The 21,455-nt window shown below is 40.5% G+C and overlaps 4 protein-coding genes across 13 annotated transcripts in view; 3 read left to right on the top strand and 1 right to left on the bottom strand.

Annotated features, from left to right (window-relative positions):
* Window positions 1–27: 27 nt before the first annotated feature.
* LOC100118393 (dnaJ homolog subfamily C member 24) lies at window positions 28–1,346 on the top strand. Its single transcript, XM_016989844.3, has 3 exons — window positions 28–194; window positions 289–351; window positions 429–1,346. The coding sequence occupies exons 2-3, from the start codon at window positions 345–347 to the stop codon at window positions 857–859; spliced, it is 438 nt and encodes a 145-aa protein (XP_016845333.1). The 5' UTR covers window positions 28–194; window positions 289–344; the 3' UTR covers window positions 860–1,346.
* LOC100118356 (F-box/WD repeat-containing protein 7) lies at window positions 1,009–9,420 on the bottom strand. Of its 6 annotated transcripts, none has more exons than XM_031921168.2 (8): window positions 9,075–9,420; window positions 7,396–7,608; window positions 7,057–7,286; window positions 6,735–6,837; window positions 5,880–6,425; window positions 5,153–5,560; window positions 4,589–4,904; window positions 1,009–4,181 (listed from the first exon to the last, which is right to left on the bottom strand). In XM_031921168.2, exons 2-8 carry the CDS (start codon window positions 7,594–7,596, stop codon window positions 4,018–4,020), a joined length of 1,968 nt encoding a protein of 655 aa, XP_031777028.1. In that variant the 5' UTR covers window positions 7,597–7,608; window positions 9,075–9,420; the 3' UTR covers window positions 1,009–4,017. The 6 variants fall into 6 exon arrangements, with proteins under 6 accessions (XP_031777028.1, XP_031777026.1, XP_003423881.1 ...); XM_031921166.2 differs by lacking the exon at window positions 9,075–9,420 and adding an exon at window positions 8,415–8,606 and having other exon boundaries at window positions 6,735–6,834; XM_003423833.5 differs by lacking the exon at window positions 9,075–9,420 and adding an exon at window positions 7,898–8,605.
* LOC100118321 lies at window positions 7,993–14,033 on the top strand. 4 transcript variants are annotated; one of them, XM_031921171.1, is made up of 7 exons: window positions 7,993–8,100; window positions 10,175–10,403; window positions 10,473–10,642; window positions 10,734–10,982; window positions 11,057–11,217; window positions 11,300–11,389; window positions 11,480–14,033. In XM_031921171.1, the coding sequence occupies exons 2-7, from the start codon at window positions 10,186–10,188 to the stop codon at window positions 12,458–12,460; spliced, it is 1,869 nt and encodes a 622-aa protein (XP_031777031.1). In that variant the 5' UTR covers window positions 7,993–8,100; window positions 10,175–10,185; the 3' UTR covers window positions 12,461–14,033. The 4 variants fall into 4 exon arrangements, with proteins under 4 accessions (XP_031777031.1, XP_016845278.2, XP_031777032.1 ...); XM_016989789.2 differs by lacking the exon at window positions 7,993–8,100 and adding an exon at window positions 9,127–9,412; XM_031921172.2 differs by lacking the exon at window positions 7,993–8,100 and adding an exon at window positions 9,784–10,017 and having other exon boundaries at window positions 10,172–10,403.
* A 1,221-nt stretch (window positions 14,034–15,254) lies between these two features.
* LOC100118280 (chitin synthase chs-2) overlaps window positions 15,255–21,455 on the top strand; it is a 31,360-nt gene continuing 25,159 nt past the window's right edge. For both annotated transcript variants that reach the window (XM_008216907.3, XM_031933531.1), the window contains exon 1: window positions 15,255–15,515. The gene's annotated coding sequence lies outside the window, so the exon portion shown is untranslated. The remainder of the gene's footprint in view (window positions 15,516–21,455) is intronic.

Here is a 21,455-nt window from a genome sequence, read left to right as displayed (position 1 = left end):
CAGAGGCACGTGCCTGTATTTTGTATATCTGTATATATATCTACACCTGGCATGTGCTCCAAAACGAACTTCGGAGTTGTTCGGCAGTTCCTATTCAACATTGAGATAAAAAGAATTTGTATATAAATAATAAAGGAACAAATTAATGTCTTTAGTACTTGTTAAATAGAAAATCGGCTGATTGTTTTTAGTTGGTATGAATTAACACAGTTATTTAATATTGACAGGTTATTGTTATGTATCTTTATAAATATTGTTGCTATCCTATGATTGATACTGTAATTTTAGTTCAAATAATCGGAGATATAATTTTATAACAGTATTTTTCTACTGGAGCATGTAAAATGTCAGGTTTGTACTGGATTTCTATGGTGATAACTAAAAAATTAAATTACAAGAACAATATTTTAATAATCTTATTTTGTTAGGCATTACTGATGTATCAAATAAGGATCTGTACAAAATTCTAGACTGTACGGTGGAGTCTTCGCCAGAAGAATTGAAACAAGCGTACCACAGAAAAATTTTAGAATCTCATCCAGACAAAAGTACAGATCCACCTAAAAGTACAGAAACATTTCACGATGTCAAGCTAGCCTGGAAAATTTTAGGAAATCCAGTCTTGAAAAAAGAATATGATATAAAGTGCAGACAAGCTGATCTAGAAGCTCAAGGAGCACTTATCTATGCCAGAGTCAGTCCTGCAGAATTGGAGGAAACAGAGGATGGAGATATCTTATCCTATCAATGTAGATGTGGTAATAGTTACTTAGTGCAAAAGTCTGATCTGGAAGAAAAGAACTGTGTTATACACGTGCCTTGTCAAGACTGTACATTTTCCATAGCTATAGAAACGTGACAGTGAAATAAATTAATATTACCTTAAATAGACTCCATATATTATGTATTTTTATTTATAAAAACCCCATGATCTTAAAATAAAAAGATGTACGTTCAATAAGGATACTGAATACAGGTGGACATGTTTTATGAAAATAATAAAATATGTTTAAAATGCAGCAACATTTTCTATTTCTTTAATTTCTTATAAAAAATGATACAACAGATAACACATTCTTATAATATAAACTATTGAGCAATATACAAATAAAATACGGCCTGCAAGATCTGGGCCCAATAACAGTCAACGCTCTCAAAGTAGGTACTACAACATCCCTTCAAGAATTTACATGTTAACAAGTTCGTTTTTATGTTTTGTCTTATGATAAAAGTAAAGTTTGATATCAAGCTCATAAGGTATCTTATACTAAAAAAAACTTCGTCCGTTAATCAGAGGAAGCAATGAGTATATTCGTACAGTTAAAGTCTTGCTACTTCATCCAGTATTGTATTGCACAAAATAAATAAGCCTTTGCGTTCACTATTACTGGACTATGGCAAACCAGATCTCTACAGATGTTTTAAAAATCGATGATAATCGCTTCGATACGCAACGTTTACATTGCTGATATTAACTCAACAGTTCATTCGGTGTGTTTATTATGTTTTTTCGTATTCGTCTTTCGTATCCTTCCTGTTGACATAACTTTTTTTCTTGATTGTGGATATTTACTGCATACGGCGTGAATATAAATCATTGAAAATGGTTTATAAATTAAAGAAAATTCATTACATTACACAGTTGCTACGTGTCACAATTGTGGGAGATATTGAGAAAATTTCTCATTTCCTCTCCAATTTAGCAATTTTTTTTTGTTTCGTTTAAATGCAAGTTAAGTATGACAAAGTCTTTTGCTTACGTACTAAAATACCGAATTATTTAGCTTACAGAAAAATTTCTATCAAATTTATTACGAGAAAATTCGATTATTTACAAAAAGAACATCGACTTTTTTCCTACTGATATTTTTACATATTAAAAGTTTCATTTTCTCAACGACTTTAAATATACAGATGATTACAAATGATAACAATTTTCACGGAGAAACTAAACGCACGATAATTTTTGTCTAAACTAGCGCAATAATCGAGATACTTTAAACAGAAATGATACTTTTTTTGTTAAACTCAAATTATAAATTGGCTCGTATAACGTTACACATGTGTGACACGTCTCTAACGTGTTTCAGGTATCGTAAAACAAATTTTTTTCAATTAACACAATCTAAATTTGATAATAAACATCACAATATACCCATCCAATCTAATTTCATATTTTTCAGACTCAATGCTCTCAAGTATGATACAATATCTTGGTAAATATAGCTCATCATTCAAGTATAATTCCTACAAGTAACGTTATACACACATTTTTTGAAAGACGTTACCAACGTTCAGGAGATCGGATTTTACATAAATTATTATTATTATTTTTTTTAATTATTATATACCAAACATTTCAACATTTTTTTCACGCGTTTAGTTCCAAGATACCTGCATGAATTATCAAGAATGAGAACTGCTCGGCACATTGTAGGAAAAAATTTGCCCTCTATATACCAATACATCAGTCCACAAAACGTCAGAGAGCTTCATTACCCCCAACGGTTCTTCAATTTTTCAGCACAAAGTAAAAAATAAGTTCTTAATTTTCAAAGATCTCTTCCTTCAATCGTATTAGCATTTTTTGTATATTTATATATTAAGACTGTCCAACACCCAGAATGATTTGCCATGCTTAGTTTAAGCCATTTGATAATGTAACAAAAAGAAAAATATAGTAAAACTTTTCCAAGTGTTTAACAGTCTTCGAAAATTTTCCAAAGTTATTCAAACGAATTTAAAACAGATTTGAAAAGTCTAAGCAACGACCTCAAAAATAAGTTAATGAAGCTTTGCCGCGTGTACTTTTACGTTAAAAAGTACATATTATAGATATAAATTCGCACGAGAGCTAACGAAATATGTTCAAGTCGTTAGATTTGATAAAGTAACACAAATTAATTTATAATTTACTTTGTACAAATTATGCTATGGAAATTCACTACTTAAAGGAAAAAGGAGTTCGTCGTTGAATCGCTATGTATAAATACAAAGCTCGAAACACGAAGCTTTTAAAAGTTTCATGGGGTTATTAATTAGCAATTACTTATCATAGGACTTTTCGAACACATTCGAGTAACTCAAGATCAAATGGTAAATACAGAAACCTGATACGCAACTTGTTATGGGAACAAGAAAATAGAAGTATTTCATGACTTGCTGTTTCAATAATCCCAATTATTGGCATCTTGCGCCATTTTGAGACAAACACCTTTTTAATACATCATTAAATTTCAGTGTTAAAGTAAAATACAATGTACAAAGTAAGAGAGTTACTTTTATCAATACTTTAACTCTTTTTCACTATTTTGCAATAAACATTTACAACACTATATAAAATTGTGTAACAAAAACTAAAATTACTAAAGTTAAATACACATGAAATTCGACTGCCAAAATAATAGAGCTCCAAAAAAAAAAAATAATAATAATATGTATGTAAAAAAGATCTTTTCTCAAAATGACAGAAGCTGCGACTACCTGTCTGCACCACTCGTGTCTCGGGTTTGTGACACTTTACTTCTCCCACATTCCTACTGTCGTTCGTTTTAATATTGTTTACATTCCGTTGTATTGTGTTTGCCACTATTCTTGCGATGTCTGCTGTTCAGCTCTCGGCCTCCCTTTCTCACGGTCTCGCACAAGCAGTCTTAATTCACAATCACATGCACGACGCCATACACGAAAAATTGTACAGTAGATTAGTTATACTATCTAAGTTAAAGTATTTACAGAAGTCACATGAGGGAAATCGCTCTTCTTTCTTCTCTTCCCCTGCGTTCTCTCACCTTCCGTTCCATTTTGATTCGAGTCTGGCGAGCAGCAGCGATTTATCACACACATTCACTCATCCTCTCCTCAATTTTAATCGACTCATTTTTTTCCTTTTAGTTTTTCTTTTCCTTTTTATAATTAATTAATAATCGTTAGCGTTCAAATGTTTTGTATTTTTTTGTTTCAGTTTGCTTATGTTTATATGCCTGGTTTCTTTTACTCTGTTTAACCATCTCATATTTACTTGACTTCCACGTCAAAGTCGAGGACAAGGAGCTTCGTCTCCTCAGTGCCATTACGACTGCCCACCGCGCAGACGAGCTTCGTGTCGCTGGCCCGAATACGCCAGACAACGCCTCCACTTCCTCCACTCTCCAATGCTACGAGGTTTCGTATGAAATCACCTGCGAACACACGCGAGAATTTAGCAAATCAGTACATTTAAATCTAAGTAACCTATTCTATAAGCTTTTGCACTTGATTATTTCATGACTGATTAGACTTTTGACAGTTATTGAAACACGAGATTCATTGCATAACTTGCGCATCAATGTTTGTCTCGTCTAAGATTTCACCATAGCGTTATTTTACTAATAAACTATCGATGCATTGTGATTAAATTCTATGATGTTATGACGTTGCAAATTTCATCATGTTAATTACTTCGATTGATATCAACTAATGACGTGTGTGAAGCTAATTAATATTTATAATCTTTCACTACGGTTTACTCTAGGAAACCTTTTCATGCATAAAATCATAATAAACGCAGCGATAGCTAAAATTGCAATGGAAAAAGTACGATACATACCATTCTTAACGTCCCACAATTTGACGGTGCCGTCGTCAGACGAGGTAATAACAAAGTGGCTATTGAACTGGAGGCAGGTGACGGCCGACTGGTGCTTGTTGGGCCCGGACAGAGTCTGAAGACAGTGTCCACTGACGATGTCCCAGACCTTGACCGTGGAGTCAGCGTTGCCCGAAACAAGTATGTTGTTACGCAACTCCATCCCCGAGGTCAGGCTCTGATGGCCCATTAGTGTGTGACGGCAGGCACCTGTCTCCACATCCCACACACGAATGCTGGTATCCAGTGAACCACTTACCACGTGAACACCATCAAACTAAAATTATGCGAAAGTAAAGTTTAGCATACTCCTCTCGTATAATACGTCGAATCAATTTAGAATTGCAGTGTGAAATGTTTATAGATAGCAAAGAACGCACCGCAAAATCAAAGTAAATCAAACATAAAAGAGCACGCATCACGCGCGCCTCGAGTGCAACCAGTCATCGACACTCGTGCGGTAAATATTCAAATATATTCCCAAAATGAAAACAAGCGCAGAACCAGTTCCGCGAGTCCACTGACCTGTAGCGAGTAAACCCTGTTAGTGTGACCCTGCAGTGTGTGTAGGCACTCCTCCCTCTCAGGATTCCAAACTTTGACCATGTAGTCATATGCGCCGCTGACGACCAGTTTACCATCATACTGGACACATCTGACTGCCGCCAAATGGCCGACAAGCACGTGCAAACACTCGCCGGTGTCTATCCTCCAAACCCTAAGGGTCGCGTCTCTGCTTCCACTGACCACTTTGTTACCGTGCAGATGCATGCATCGCACCGTTGACGTGTGGCCAATCATTGTGTGTATGCACTCGCCTGTCTCCACGTTCCAAACCTTGAGAGTTCGGTCGGTGCTGCCGCTTATCACTGTAGTGCCCGACATCTGTGACGACCAGACGCCACCTGTGTGGCCGCACAACGTTCGCAAACACTGTAAAAGAAATGTTAAAGAACGTTATAGACACGTTAATAAGGATATATATTAATATTGTTTTTATTTAGTGCTATATAATGAATATATGAATCATAGTTTTTTTTTAAATCAATATTAATCAAAGTTGTACTTTGCTGGAAATGGGAAATAAAATACCAAAATACAGTATTTCAACAAATGAAGTAATTTTAACAAGTTTAAGATTGAGCCTGATAAACTTTACAATCTCGTTTACAACACTACAGACCCTCTTGTAAAATCGTACGGTAAACTTAGATTATTTGATAAGGAGAAGAAATTAAATATCTATACTCACTTTACCAGTCACCGCCGACCAGACCTTGAGCGTATTATCATCCGAACCACTGACGATTCTATTTCCTGAGAACTGCAGACACGTGATAACGTGATCATCGTGTCCCTTGAGCACTTTAGGTGGTCGTATAGGCTTCGTCCTCCAGTTCATCTTAATGTTGTGTTGCCTCATGTATGCCTGCTTCCAGGGTGACACACTATTCATAGTCGCAGCACTAGATACCGTACAGTTAGCTGCACCGCACTTGGAGTTCTTGCGTCGGGGCAAATCCTTAAGGTTATCGATCCCAGCTGCCCGACACTTCTCTTTCCAGAGTAGATTGTCGTCGGCAAGGAAGCGCCAAGAACGGCAGGTTTGAGCGGCGCGAAGAAGGTCACGAGGTTCGAGGAACGTTAGCACCGAGAGCGCCAGCTCCTTTGGCAAAAGGGAGATAAAGTCACGCTGGAATTGCGGCTTTATCACCTGCATCATGTGCCGGACCTGGGTTGGTTCGCTTCGCTCAACCAGCACGTCGATTGCTAGCATACGCTCGGCGTTTGACCACCTCTGCGAATTTCAAGAAAACGTATTTGGTTGATTTATGTATTGGAAAAAATAGAGTCTGTGTAGATTCATGCTAGATATAGTGGTTTACAGAATTTTGTTATAACGTGATGTTATTAAAATACGTAGTAAGCGTTAATTTGCTGCATTGACATGTTTATGATTTTTCTGTTTACATTGAATAATCTGTTTTGAATTCTCAAATGCTTAAAGTATGTTAAGTAAACAATAAATGTGTAGCTTTGCAAATTAAGAACTTTAATAACTATAAATAATTATTGCAACAATCGCATTAAATAATGAGTTACATACGTGGTATTGCAAAATCCAATCATTCATTTCTGGAGGAGGATTGTCCTTTGTTGGTATGACTGGTCGGCCATGTTTCACTTTCTCATCGAGCCTCTTGAGACTTCTGAAACAAAAATAGTCCAAAATTTTCAAACCACAATCATTTCACGGCTCAGTACAAGATTAGTTTCTTTTCAAAAACATTATGAATGATTGATGTATTACTCTTCATACGCTGTATACAATTTTGAGGTTAACATCCCTTTTATATTTTAATTAAGAAAAAATGAATCCAGTAGTGCTGGATTAGTAAATGTGAAAGAAAATAGAAAATGAGTCTTACACAGTAGATTTGTCTTCGGGGTTGGGCTTTTTACAAGGTAAGCTGGATTCAGTCTCACTTTTACGTTTCCTTGGAGGTAATACGACATCCAAGGGCACACAAGTTTCCAAATTTGGACTTTGGATACGCTGTGGCAGTTGTGGCTGCCTCTGCAGAGCCAGTGATTGGCAATCGGACTCGTCAATGTCCTCATCACCCTCTCCATTGCAAAACAGTCCGGAATCGCTGATCTGTATAGACATAAGAGGTTATGTTACACCACATGTCCAAAAATTTCATGCCACACTAGGCAATCTTGTAACGATCAGCATTGTGCAATCATAAATTACTAATAATCACCTCGCAATCCTCCTCGGTGCTTTCTTCCTCCTCCTCGTCAGCCGTTTCTCCATAATCATCCAGCTCTTCATTTTGTGGCAATGGGATCTGGTCTAGTGTGCTTGGGCCTGGAACACCTTCAACACCTTCTATTGGGCTAGGACTTGTACCACCTGGTTTTTCACTGGCTGTACCCTTAGAGGACGATGGAGGGACAGACATTACTGGCGAGTACTGGAAAAAAAGTTCAAAAACACGTTCACATATATGTTGACTTGTCAAAAATTCTCTGCTACTCTTCAGTCTTATTGCAAGATGGAAAAGATTTCCATCAAGATGTATTTTCCAGAGAAAAATTGAATCATTGTCTACCCAGGCTTGAAACCTGTTTCCAAGCAACAAATAAGATCCTCACAACACACTCATCCAGAAGCATTCCCACACACATACACACACGCGCGCACACGTACTTAGATCCAGCAACAAAAACAAGCAAGACGTCGCGCGCGACAATTGTGTATACCTCTCCCCGCATGACGACCTCCAAATCGGAGCAGAACGGTTGTATTCAAAAATCACTCCCTAGGTATAACAATCCGTAGAGCGAAAAATCTTGAATCCCTGGAAATCCGTTGGAAATCTCTCGGTCGACCGCGTGCAGCGGTGAAAAAGCAGGCTCAACGAAAATCAGCCGTTCTAACCTTGATACAGCTCGCACGGCTACTAGTAAGTATATATCTATACCCTGCTCTGTACACGGTGTGTGTGTGTGTATTAAATTTCGCGCATTCGATCAGAAAGCCGAAAAACTGGGAGTATACAGAGAACAATGTAGGAGCCGGTTATAGGCCCGTTATTACAGGAGACGATGCGCGCCACACCCGCAGTCCGAATTTCCTCTCGTCTCGCGGACGGAAGTGGTCAGCAACAACCCCGAGAAGAGAGAACTCCACACACGATTACTTATGATACAGCCAACACACGGCCTATACACGCACGCACGGGATGAATTTCCTTCATACTAATAATTATAAAATGACCCTTGAATCACGTTGCTCCGAAAACAGCAGCAGCACGGTGTGGGCCGATTTTCCAGCAGCTCCGCCACTGAGCCAGCATGTGATTGGCAACAACAGCGAGATCGTATAAATAACAATGTGCGGGCGCTTACAAAATGAGAGCTTTTGTATACTAGAGAGATGCGCGGTGCTGCAGGGCTGGCGTGCTACTACTCGCTGTATACTGTATAGAGCCTCTCCTCCACTCCGCCCCTCACTCGCGAAGCCTGCAGAAAGAGAGAAAGAGAGAGAGAGAGAGAGAGAGAGAGAGAGAGAGAGAGAGAGAGAGAGAGAGAGAGAGAGAGAGAGAGAGAGAGAGAGAGACTTTTCCCAGGGACCGTGGGAGAGAGAGAGGAGAGCAGAGAATATAAGCGTGCGTGTATACGTGCACACGTATGTACACCTGCGCATAGAGCCCGCTGCACAGGCGGGCATCTCTGCACCCTCTCTTCTCTCTTCTCTGGGTAATATAACCTTAACGGATGCGCTCGTCCTTGCGGAGCGCGAGGGTGTAACCGCGAGATGAGCGGATTCGACTGTCTCTAACGTGGACAATCCACGTATATACTCCGGGAGACGAAGTATAGACAGTCGAAAATGCATTTTAGGCGGAGAGAAATGAGGAATAAATTCGACACGTACCTAACCTCGTGGCGGCTTTTGCTCTGGTCCAGCCTCTCGTCCTTGGCTATAATAGGTATCTGGCAGGTCCCTCTCTCCCCCGGATTTGATGCTGTCTTGGCTGAGGCTGCGATTATTGTCTGTACTCGATGCTACTCCGCTCCTGCCACTGATGTGTGCTGATGATGGTCGTCGGCACGATTTTCGCGAAGAGGAGGAGAGGAAACGCGAAACTCGCCAGCATCAGGCGATAAGACAACGACAAGCTACACACAGCCTAGCCTGGGCCCTGGACTGGACTGGACTCAAAAGTAGCGGCTTGAACGTAACTCGAGCGGCGCGAGTTTTCCTCTCAGCTGGTAAATTCGCACTAAAAAAACGCCCGTGTGGCAGAGCAAATAAATCCGTCAGAGGGCGTATTGCAATTCGAACTGCAGAAAGAATTATGAAATATAAGTCGTGTAAAAATTGTTCATATACTTTACGCTAGGTTATGTCTTATTTTTGAATCTTGACGATAACTTTTTGACGTTTCACGTTATAGCGCACTTTATTCCATCATAAATACTTATAGTCAGATCAAATAACTTTTGTTTTCATTTTTTTTTAAGTTTAATCCATTATTATTTTACTTATACGTAAAATAATAATGGATACGAGAAAGTTTAGAAATATTTAAAACTTCGGCGTTATTTACCATCGGTCGGTGAGCTGTTTATCTACGTAATAATGCAGGTATATAAATAGAAAAGCGGAACAGCCGGAATCTGACACCCGCACCCGAAGCACTGAGAGCCTATACAGCTGTGTGGGCTTGTAGGAACTGGGAGCTCGCGAGTTATTATAGTAGTAGTAGCGTCGCCGCTGTCACTATCCGTCGTATGCGAATAATTAGATTTCCAAGTGAAGTTTTTTCAATGAAATTGTACTGATTTATTCGTGATCATACTATAAATAAAATATTGTAAGTGTTGAGTAATTCGTAAAAAACGTTAGTTATTGTTTCTTGCCCTGACTTACTTCTTTCGATAAACTTTTCATTCAATAATTTTCGCTCGTTGTACTGCGATTGACAGGCGTGAGTTCTGTTTTTTAAGTTTTCTTGTTTTGTTTTTGAGCAGAACAGGTAATCATGGATAAGGAAGTGGTGGAGATCAGTAGCGAGACTACTGCTACTACCGCTACTGCTCCTACAACTCCCACAGCTACTTCTACTAGTAATACCTCCACAAATACTATGGCAAACGAAGAAGTTCTAGAATGTAAAAAGGAACCTGTTTATCAGAATACCCTTCAAGTTGTTCGGGTACCAGTGAAACATGCCAATTTAGGAATAAGGAGTCCAGCTATGTATGTGAATAAAAAAAACTGATCTTTGACAATACAAGCAAAAATCATCATACTTCTTATGCTTTTTAGGGATATGAGCACCATGGTGGAGTTGACTTCATTCAGTACCTTAGGCAAGATTCAACCTTTCCTTGTGACTATTTCTGCCACTGCTGCTCTTCTCGTTGATCTGCATTGTCACCTCACTGACAAAGAAGTTTGTGGATATTTGGGAGGTCACTGGGATATAAATGCACACAGTAAGATACAGGAATACTTGTATCTATATTTTTTCTCGCTGGACCTTTCTTGAGCTCTCCAATTGTAACATAAATATGTATTTTCAAATAGATTTATCAATACTTGGAGCATATCCTTGTCGCTATGCTGGAAAGGACAAAACTGCAGCTGCAGCTGTGGAGGCTGAGATCTCTCGCGCCATGGAGTGGAAGAGGATGACTCTGGTTGGCTGGTATCACTCTCACCCCCGTTCTCATGCTTCCCCATCACTGAGAGATGTTGATGCACAATTAGATTATGAAATTAAAATGAAAGGACCCAGTGATAATGGTTACACACCCTGTGTAGGATTAATTTGCTGTAAGTAAAAGAATATGATGTAAATTAAAACATCACAGTAAAGACTAGCATTAATATGTTTCATTTATATTCAGCTCCATACAACACAGATGCTAATTGTTATGAGTCAAATTTCAACGTCTTCTGGTCAATGCCACCACCTGAAAATAGACCTCATGAATATCCCAGGCCAATGCTCCTTAGCTATACATTGTCACAGGAGCAGTACATTTCACAAGATGCTCTAGAAGAAATTGTAAGTTATATAACCGTTTTTTTTTTATCGTTTTGAAGGGTTTATACTTCTTGCAATGCATAACTTTTATTCTAATTTCCAGAAAAAATGCATAGAGTACTACAAATTTGAAGGAGGTATTGACTTTACCTCGAAATTGCATGGTAACACGACTTACTTAGAAAGACTCAAGGTACCCCACTCGACATAGATTTTAAAAAGAATTTATTCACGTTTTGTATAATTATCAGATTGCATTTTCACTAATCTTGACGAATTTCAGAATTCCCTGGCGTCAAAGCTTCCGGGTCGAAACAATCGAACAAACAGTTCCTATTGGGACCTGATCAAAGAGATGATCGCTCCGGGCTACGACGACGGCTCAGAATCTCCCTTCGCCAACATGAAGTTCCCTCTGATGAACGATCCGATCGCCCAAGCCACCGGAATAACTCCAGCAGCCAACGTCTTCCTGACCCCAGTGGGCTTTAAACCAGAAAACTCCATCTCCGCCGTGCAAAAGGCCTACGCGATGCAACAGCGCTCGGAGAGCACCTCCGAGAGCAACAATCACAAGGACTCGAGCCCATCGAAACACTCGCCTCATATTATCACTACTCCAGACGGTATTCCCACGTTCCGGACGGGTGAGCTGACGGTTTCTGTGAAGAACGCGAAAAATTCTAAGAGCGAGTACGATCACGGGCCGACCGACCTTGCCAAGATGGACTTCAAGGATCGACTCGACTGGATGGAACTTGCGAGACTCAACGAGTTGCAAGACCTCTCCAAGGTCCCTAACTACATATCCGAAGAATTCGCCAAACTGACTGGTGTTTCATTCTCAGAACTCGCCAAACCCATGTCCTCCTCGGCTTACAGCCGTACCATCGCCAGTATGCTGGCCAATATTCCTCCGGGTAAAAACCTCCCGTCCGAACAGTCCGAGAGCAACGACAGGAGATCTGGAGACTTCCCGGACATCTCAATTCCGTTCAAGCCTCCAACTTCCTCGTCACCTGCGCCCAAAGCAGAGTCGAATCGATCAAACACGAGTGCAGAAGATTATTCGACGACGAGCGAGAAGAAGAAGCCGCCACCGGCTGAGCCAATGGACACTTCAGGAAGCTTCTCCGGAACAGAGGATCTGTCTATGTCTAGTTCGAAACCCGATTTCGGGACGACAATCGACATGAGCACGAAGAAGCAGCAGCATTCGATCGACTCCGGAGACTCTCTGAATCTTTCCAAGGATCGTCAATAGCAGAGCTAAGTGAATGCCAAAGTCCGATTTTACCGACCCTTCGATTTGTAAGGCACGCTGCGTAATTTTGTGTTATTCTGAAAAGAGATTTAAGATTATTTTACGATGTGGATCATCACTTTCAATGTTTTAGAATTTTAAAACTGATCTTGCTGATAGCTGCTTTCCGAGCTATTTCAAATTTCATCATGATCATGTACTTTGGATTTGCAATGTAAAATCGTTGCCAATAAGAAAACAAAAAAGACAACAACAGTCATAGGATTTCAGAATAGCAGCAGTAAATTACGCATAATAGTTGCGAAAATCGAAGTCTCGGTAAAATAGGTAACGGATACCACTCCAGGAACATCGAAATAACGCCTGAAGTGACTTTAAACTTTGACAATGACACGAACTCTCACGTGTGAACAATTTTTTATTCCCGGATGTGCGAGATGCGTCGTCGTCGCCTTGATCTTTTTATAAAAGACTTCATCTATTCAAAGTATTTTAAGGAAACGGGGTGAGAACAAGCTACATAGATTTTTTGGTACTTAATATTTATGTTAAAAATTGTAACATAGGTATCTTCATTAGCTGATTTTTTTCTCAACGCATTTTTAAAATCTCATTTTCGAAGTATTATTTTTTATTCCGTTAAGGTAATCGTAGTATTAAAGCTTTTTAACTTCATGATATTACAATTGTGATAAAAATCACAGGGATCTCGTCTTTTCCATGAAAGGATAAATACGTTACTAATTTTTATTTTAGCGTTTTTTATGTGTTGTGCAGCCAGGCTAATCAATTTTAGAAAATGAATTTTTGTCTAAAAACTAATTCTGTTACTATTGCGTGTTTTGTTTATTTATGTCATCTGCCAATCGTTATCAATTGTAGATACAAATATTTAAAAAACTGCTAAATATCGAGTGACAATTAATGAAATCGTCCATTTTAGAACAGTCAACTGATATTATCGTACATAACAAATAATCTTGAAATTCCATGCTAGAACTTTTATTGATATTGTGAAACTGCTGTTATCAGTAGTTGAACCGTGTGTAAAGAGATTTAATGGCGATTAAAACTGTTTAACTCATCCTAACAGGTTTAGTACTAGTGATAGTTGTCTCATAAATTGTTTTTAAGGCGATTTAATTCGTTCATCACTGAACCTGTTAATTTACTTAATTCCGAATAAGTAGCACAGCTTTTTGAATACTCTATAAAAAACAATTTGTAAAACAAATACTTAAATGTGATTGTACATACAAGTAGCTCTATGATCAATATAATAGTTCTCGTTCAAAACACACTGACAAATTTTTCTATTTTATGGAAAAACAAACCAATTACTACTAGTGACATAAATAAACGAAAAAAAAAATGTAACTGCTCAGCGGTAAAATCAACTCAGACTACAAAATCGTATTCTTATGAACAGCGTAAATCGGTCTGAAATGCCCGAGGATCTTTGAACAAGATTCTATGTAATATGCAATAAGAATAAAAATGACTTTAACAGGTTTATCGCAATGAACAAACCGACTGTGTACTGTATTATGTATAATAAACATTTAAAAAAGAAGCAGATTCGATCTTTGCGATAAAAAAGTTTAAAAGCTTCTCTTCCTCTTAATAATCTTGACACCTCGTCTCGTTTAAAACTACCTAAAAGCCGTTTCTTCGCGTGTCCGTACAAAGCCCAACGATCTCGTAAAACCACCCGCTGGAATTCCAGGAACCTCGAAAATAACTCGCGATAAAAACGTGCCGATGGTGCATCTCGACGAGAAAAAAAAGTGTTTAACGTTACCTCCTTGTCGATTCAGAGGGTGTCGCGCCGTAGGTCCTTATAGCTCGGATTCGTTTGCGTAAATACAAAAGCTCGTATCCACAGCTTTCCGACGAATATAACGTTGGCGCATGACTAATGTCGACGGGTCAACGACTCGACGCGGAACTTGCTTTTCTCCTCTGACGTTGGGTTTGTTTAGGATTCAGCGAGTGCGCTACCAAAGGGTTTTTTTTTATTTTTACTTCGAGCAGTCGTGACAGAAAGTACTGTTGAAGCGATTGGGAGACGGCGAAAGCTCGAGGATTTACAAATTTGCAATTTTCGTCCGTCTTCGAAGGGTAATAATGAGAACCATATTTTACTTAGAGTAGAAAAAGTTCCAAATTTGACTATGGGATAATAATTTTGTTAATCACGCGATCTCTCTCTCTCTCTCTCTCTCTCTCTCTCTCTCTCTCATTGAATTAGTTGCAATTATGAATGATCTTTTTACTACGATATCTCTGTTAATTTACAATACGTTCGATCGTCGATCCACTAACTCATAATCACAGATACAGTTATACTTAAATATACTTTAATCGTCAACTTTCTCTCCCAAATTCCGATTAATTAATATAAAACATCTCCGAGTAAACCTTCTCGCATCCGAAGCTCTCAGCTGGTCCATAACCGCGACTGTCAGCACATAAGCGCGCATTAAAGTCCTCCGATCCCTACTCCCTCGCTTCTATACCCGCAGCGTACCCCATACACGCGTTCTCCATGCAGTCGCGTTTTCTCGATCTCCTCACTATATATACTTACACACACACACACACACACACACACACACACTAAAGGCTCTCTCGCGTCGCCGCGCGGTGAAAGTCAACTCACAGAGCGGACAAGCCGGCGCGAAAGAGAGACAGACACGAAAGAACCATACCTCCTCCTCCTCCTCCTCCTCCTTTTTCTCGGTCTCCTCGGGGCCGTTCTCCTCGAGCATACAGCGATCCTCAGTCGTTCTCCTCGGCTTTCACCTGGCCGATCGGCGCGAGCGTGCGCGTCCGTGCCTCATATACACTGTATACATCGTTATACACTCTGTGCTACTCTTCTCGCTTATCCTTCTTCCTTTAGCATCGTTGCTGGTATCGTCCTGAAAGATACGAGAGAGGACGGAAGGACCACCATGAGATCGGTTCGCTGACGGCGTCTGCTGCGCCTGCGAGAAAGAGAGAGAGAGAGAGAGTACGAAATACAGGATCGACGAGCGCCGGAGACCAGCTGGTGAGTTGCGAGGCTTCTGCTGCTCTTCTTCTTCTTCTTCCCCTGTACCGTGCGCTGCTTACTTATGTGTGTATTTTCTGCTCCGGTTATAAGTGCGCGGAGAGGCACGCGCGTGCGAAAGTGCGAAAAGCTGTGGGAAAATCGGTTGGCGCTGCGGTGATAAAGAGATCGGTATGCCGATTGCGCAAGGGAGAGACTTTTCAATTTCGCCCGCGGGAACGCGAGACGTCTATATAGTCGTATAGTGGCTGTGGAAATTCGACACACGTTCGATCTCGGATGTGTGCTCGCGAGAACGACAACTCGACAATGCATAGGTTCGAAGTATAGTTTTACCTCGTAGACGATTTTCACGCGTGTGCTGGTGCGAATATGTGAATGGAAAAGTGGTATGGTAATACCGCGACTAAAATTCGCGTAACGATCGCTTTCATGCGCGAAATTGAATATAATAAAGCGCGCAGCTCTCGCTCTGACGTAAACAGTGTGTAAAAACGAGAGCCCGATGCAAATGAGAGAAACTGCAAAAAAAAAAAAAAAAATAACTGAGGGGTAATCGCGCGTGAAAAAAGGGAAACCGAGAATTTCCTCCACTCTCTGATGTGCCATTTACTCACTCGCTGACTATGTAGTCTCGAAGGTGTATATACATAAGGAGGACGTCGGAGATTTCACCGTTAGGCCGTTTGCGCATGCACACGTCGCGCCTTTTTTAAGGCGCCTATACACTTATACATATACACTCGTGAACGGCCGGACAATTGGACACACATACACAGTATACAAATACACACATGTGAGAAAGAGACGAGGATAGAAAGTGATTTCCGGCGGTGTGCTTTTGATTCGGCGCGTCAGGTGCTGTATGGGCTTTGGGATTTCGAGGAATGACGGATTTCGGGAGACTTTCACTGATTCCGATTTTTGACCTTTCGTAAAAGTTGTGCGACTGTCGTTATAGAAGCGGTATTGCTTTTTTTATGAAATGTATGTACGTCTGTCCGAAAATAAGTTCAGTAGGAAGGAGTATGTGATCGTTTGTTTATAATCGTCTGGTTAGTGCATTAACTCATTTCGTCTATTAGATCGGGTATGGTTAAAAGTAGTCGATTATTCCTCTGATATCTTCTTTCGATAATAAACTACGTCTGCGAGTCAATTAAAAAATAATACGCGGAACGGATACACCATCGACGATCCACATGTCACTCATTCGTGCAAATCCACGTTTACATACGGCAGTAAAAAGGAAACGGAAAGAAAACTGCTGCATATAGGAACAGGTGCGTGTAGCTCGTAATAGAGCGCGAAATTCAACGATATATCGGTGTGAATTTAAGCGGAATTACGCGTAGAAAGTTCGCGGCGGAAATAATAAAGGAACGCGATGTAAAATGTAAAGTATCGAGCTTATTATGCGGTCACCATATAAACTTATGGACGTAGTTCGTATAATGGACAAGTACAACATTTCAAACGCAGTAACCGATTTATTCGAAACCGTAAAAATTTCAAATTCAACCGTACAAGTAAAATTGAGGAAAATAATTTTACGGCATCACATCGCGTGTTATAACCGATCGATTTCGAGATCACCGATCGGTCCTCCAAAACCACATCCTAACAAAGGCCAGGCTCTCCCACGTGCGTAATCGCAACTAATGACTATATATACAACGAAAATTTGTCCAAAACCACGTGAGCTGCTAATACGACCCCATAATAGACATTCAGCTCAGTCACACACAGACACATACGCATCAGGCTATTATATACGTTTATAAGTATACCCCACGTGCAGTAGGGTATAGAGCAGCCCAGAAACGGGCGTCAGCCGCGCTAGCTGCGCGCACGAAGTGAAAGCGCGAAACTCACAAAACCCGATCCTTACGCCAGCTGCCGCAGTCGACGACGTCGATTCACGTAAGACCAAGAGCGAACGCATTATATGTGTGTGTGTGTGTGTATATATATAAACAACGTATAGTAGTTAGTGTGTGATACAGACTTGGTTTTTCTATTCAAGAAAATTTTGGAGACTCGATTTTGTAAGGTGATTATAGTAGTCGACTCGTTATGCACTGAGATTTTATTTTTGGAAAGGGATGCGCTTAATGTCCTTTTGTGTATAGTGACGTTTATGAAAATTATGTTGAAATTAAATGTGTCGCGTTAATGCTTTTTATAATCGATTTTCCGAGCGTTTCAAAACTTGTCGTTTGAAGTGATTTCGAACTTTTTGAAAATCATTCGAAAATGTAAGCTCTATTTGAAATATCGTCATTATTACTTTACCGTTTAATAAAACGTCATCAACCACACACACACACACCTCCGAACAAAACACCTCGCACTGGACACACAATAACGCCTCTCATCCTCAACTAAGCGTCAAATTCAATTAAGCCCTCTCCTCTTCCCTCCTCCGCGTAAAGGCGGACGGAAGAGGCGGCATCGCGACGTGGAGAAAAAAAGCTGCTTTGGTATACAATCCACCTAATACACACGTACTCGAGGATCTTACACACATTACGGTAGCGGAACATCGAGGAATTACGAAAGAAAGTGTCGATTTTCTGCCGGATCATCGGGAGCACTATCCGGATTCCCAGTTTTTTTTGTTCCTCTCCACGCGTTATATATACATATCGAAAAGTCATTCCGTGATTACACGCTTCGTGAAGCTCGACGCGACGCGCGTTTTTCAAAGTGAATTTTTCGGCGGGATCGTGTTGGTTTACACACAGCGATAATCGTCGCCTTTTTTCCGCTGTCACTCGCTGCGCTTTCTCTGCATGGGAAACTTTTCGGCTGGCCTTTATTATGGCAGAATGATTTTTGAACGCTTTGCAAATTCTTTCGTATAGAAACGCCAGTTTGGCGTGTGTATTGACACACTTTTGCGATACTTCGTACCTATTTTTTCGAAAAGAATGCGAACTCGACTATTCTCACGGGTCTTGCGAGCTGCTGCACTGGTAAATTGCAGATTTTCGCAACGCTATGATTTTTCTTCTCACTCGCAAGCATGGCAGCCGCGACAGAACGTGGAATTTCGCATACCGATTTCTCGAAAAAGAATTACGTTAAAAATCGACGATTCGTCACATCGTTACATACCCGCGAACGTTATGCGACACGTCATCGGAGAACGACGAAGAAGCGGAACAGCCCGTCTGTTTCGTTTGCGCAAGCCGACAAATCCTTATGATTAAGGGCGGCCTTCGGACGGGCAAAAAATACACTCGAGAGAGCTATACCACTAGCGCTATTGCCGTATCACCTCTATGGGCGTTTCGCTGTGCTACTGCAGCGGTCGATTAGAGAACCACGTCGCCTACTACTGTTATGTTCTCTAGGCTCTAATACACTATAGCTGCTGATGTGATCCGAGGAGATCGTTAGGAGATTTTTTGAGAGACTTCCGTGGGAAAGACTTTGGATTCTTTTTCTTTTTTTTTGTCACTGATGAGAGAAGTGTGTATCGATGATTGTGTATATCGTCGCTAATTGTGTCTTTATAAGGTGATTCGCCGTCGCCGACGTATGATGGGTTCGCCGATTGTTGGGAATCGGTAACGCGTCGTACTCGAATTTCTTCTCGCAACAATCGAATGACCTATTTTCGTTTGTACGAGTGTTCTGTACCGGCGATAGGATCTCTCGCTCGCCGATCATCAAACAGATCGACCCATTAATCCTCTTGAAACGTCCATAAATCTCTCGAGTGCGTATAATATCTGCGCGGCGCTTAGAGAGTTTAATGAGTAATTATTCCAAGCTAATCGTTACTCCTCACGCAGTAAAGATTTATCTCCGAGCTGTGTAATTAAATTATAATGCATAAGCAATTGTGAAAAGGAATTGTGCACTTTTCCGAGCGATTATTCTCGTCTCTGCGCGCGGAGGAGGAAAAGAAAATTGGTTTTGAAATCGATTCAATTGAAAAAGTCGTTTTTAACGGTATCGGGAAGTATGGCTGTAGACGATCGTTTCATTTCGAAAGAATCTTAATCGATTTATCTTGAGGACACGTACGCATAATCACAGAAATTCTGTCGAGTATACCAATTACATTCTTCGGAAATGTGTGCGATCCATTTCCTCACATCCTGTAAACGCATTCGTCGACGATGACTCACGGACTGCAAGAACATTTGATCAAAAACTGTTAAAAATAAATCGTTGACATACTCATCGCATCTTCTCCGAACTTCATTCTTCTCCGTCGATTGCACGATATTTTTCACCAACCGTTTAACCGCAGATAGTAATTACGGCAGACACAGTATGTATACCGATCAGAACAATAAAGCTATCAAACGATCCCGATGTAATTAAACGACTCGATACAACGAAGCTGCGCATACAATAGTAGCTACACGGGGGACGTCACTTTATTTTCCCCTTGGCGAATCGAGAAATGAATGCGGAAAAAATGAGACAATGCGTCGTAGTCCCGCGCGCGAAAGTACACAATGCTATCGCGGACTGCGTATGTATATAGGTATGTATAGGCGTGTGTTATTGTAGGAAAGCTCGAAAAAAATCGGCGAAAAGGAGGTATGATAGGATAGAGTTGCTGTCGTTACCGGTTACCTTGTTTGGAGCTAATCGACGTGGAGGAGTTTGATTGTCGAGTGTGTATACGTGTGCTTCGTTAAAGACATTATGTAACTGTAGAAGCTGTGGTATAATAGACATAATTTATAACTTTTAAGAAAATCGTTATATTCGAATTCAGCAGCAGCGCATATGTCCCATGGGAAATTATCATACAATATCATACAAGGGGAGTATTGCGCGTGTATAAAATATCGAAACGGAAATTTAAAGTACTCGAGGCTCCTTATTTGGCAAACGTGCGGTATGCACTGCACTGCAGCATCTGTCTATACGTATACAATGCACATAACGATTTTCATCGATCCGCCGAGGTTGCATAAAAGTTTATGCAATTCGCATGCGCATATAGCGAGAGAGTTGGATGTGCGGCGCGGCGACGCGTTAATTGGCGCACTTGCGCTAGAAAAAGACGGGCCATTACTCGTTAAGCTGGGCCGATTTTTGCTTTAACGAGCTGCGCGCTATGTAGACGAGAAAGCGGTATCAATTGTGTTCTGGCGTTATCTCTTTCTCTCTCTCTCTTTTTGTCGTCGCTCTCCCGATGTGGTAAATTGGTTCGTAACGTCGTTAGCAGACAGTTTATCGTGGTATGATAATGTAAAGCAAGAATTGAGTTTCTATTATGGATATCATCAGCAAAGTATCCATCGTCGCTTCATTTCCGTAAAACAATCGGTTCCTGCACTTTGCAGTTTTTTTTCTTTTGCGGGTAAAAAGGAAATGGTAGAAAGTTCAAATCTACGGCACAACGCTTTTCTTACACAACTGCGACGGTAGCTTCTGTTCTAATAATATAGCGCAAACAAGAAAAATAATGTATAAGTATACTGCTTAAAAACACAGTAAACCGCCGTTTTACCGAGCATCTTACGATTTTCAGCAACGAAAACCAATACCTCGTTCGAACTTTTACTCCCGATTATCGAGTACACTTGTACACCCATTTCCTCGATCGCAAAATCAAACAACTTCCGAATCCAGGCAAAAAGCATTATATCTCAGCGGCAAATTGAAGAGAAATCGCTCGCGAATCCTCCGTCCCTATTATCTCCAATCAAACTCTCCTCTGAATAAGCTCGCGTACTTACACACACATACACACAATGCATGCATGCCTATCCATTACTTACCCACAATTATTCTCCGGTGTCTCGGTTCGTCGTCGTCGTCGTCGTCTCAAACTTTCACTAACCGCGAGGAAGCTCGAGTCGTCCTTTAATAATAATATCGCCGGCGAATGATTAAAGTGTGCGAGGCTCTCTCACGCTTTTTCCACGCGAGAGACTATAATATGCTTCCTTTTTTTCTCATTCT

Source organism: Nasonia vitripennis, chromosome 1 (assembly GCF_009193385.2).
Source record: "Nasonia vitripennis strain AsymCx chromosome 1, Nvit_psr_1.1, whole genome shotgun sequence".
NCBI classification, from domain to species: domain Eukaryota; kingdom Metazoa; phylum Arthropoda; class Insecta; order Hymenoptera; family Pteromalidae; genus Nasonia; species Nasonia vitripennis.
Note: the sequence above shows the minus strand (reverse complement) of the source record. Positions and strands in the feature narration are given on the sequence as shown.

Excerpts from the sequence above, each read along its gene's own strand:
- LOC100118356 (XM_003423833.5), bottom strand. Across the intron at positions 6,426-6,734 it reads ATTGGATTTTGCAATACCAC|AGGTGGTCAAACGCCGAGCG; the intron begins GTATGTAACTCA and ends TGAAATTCGCAG. Across the intron at positions 5,561-5,879 it reads GGTCGGCGGTGACTGGTAAA|TGTTTGCGAACGTTGTGCGG; the intron begins GTGAGTATAGAT and ends TTTCTTTTACAG.
- LOC100118321 (XM_016989789.2), top strand. The coding sequence starts at position 9,163 with ATGCTGTCTTGGCTGAGGCTGCGATTATTGTCTGTACTCGATGCTACT. Across the intron at positions 9,413-10,174 it reads GCGAGTTTTCCTCTCAGCTG|AACAGGTAATCATGGATAAG; the intron begins GTAAATTCGCAC and ends GTTTTTGAGCAG. Across the intron at positions 11,218-11,299 it reads AAGATGCTCTAGAAGAAATT|AAAAAATGCATAGAGTACTA; the intron begins GTAAGTTATATA and ends TCTAATTTCCAG.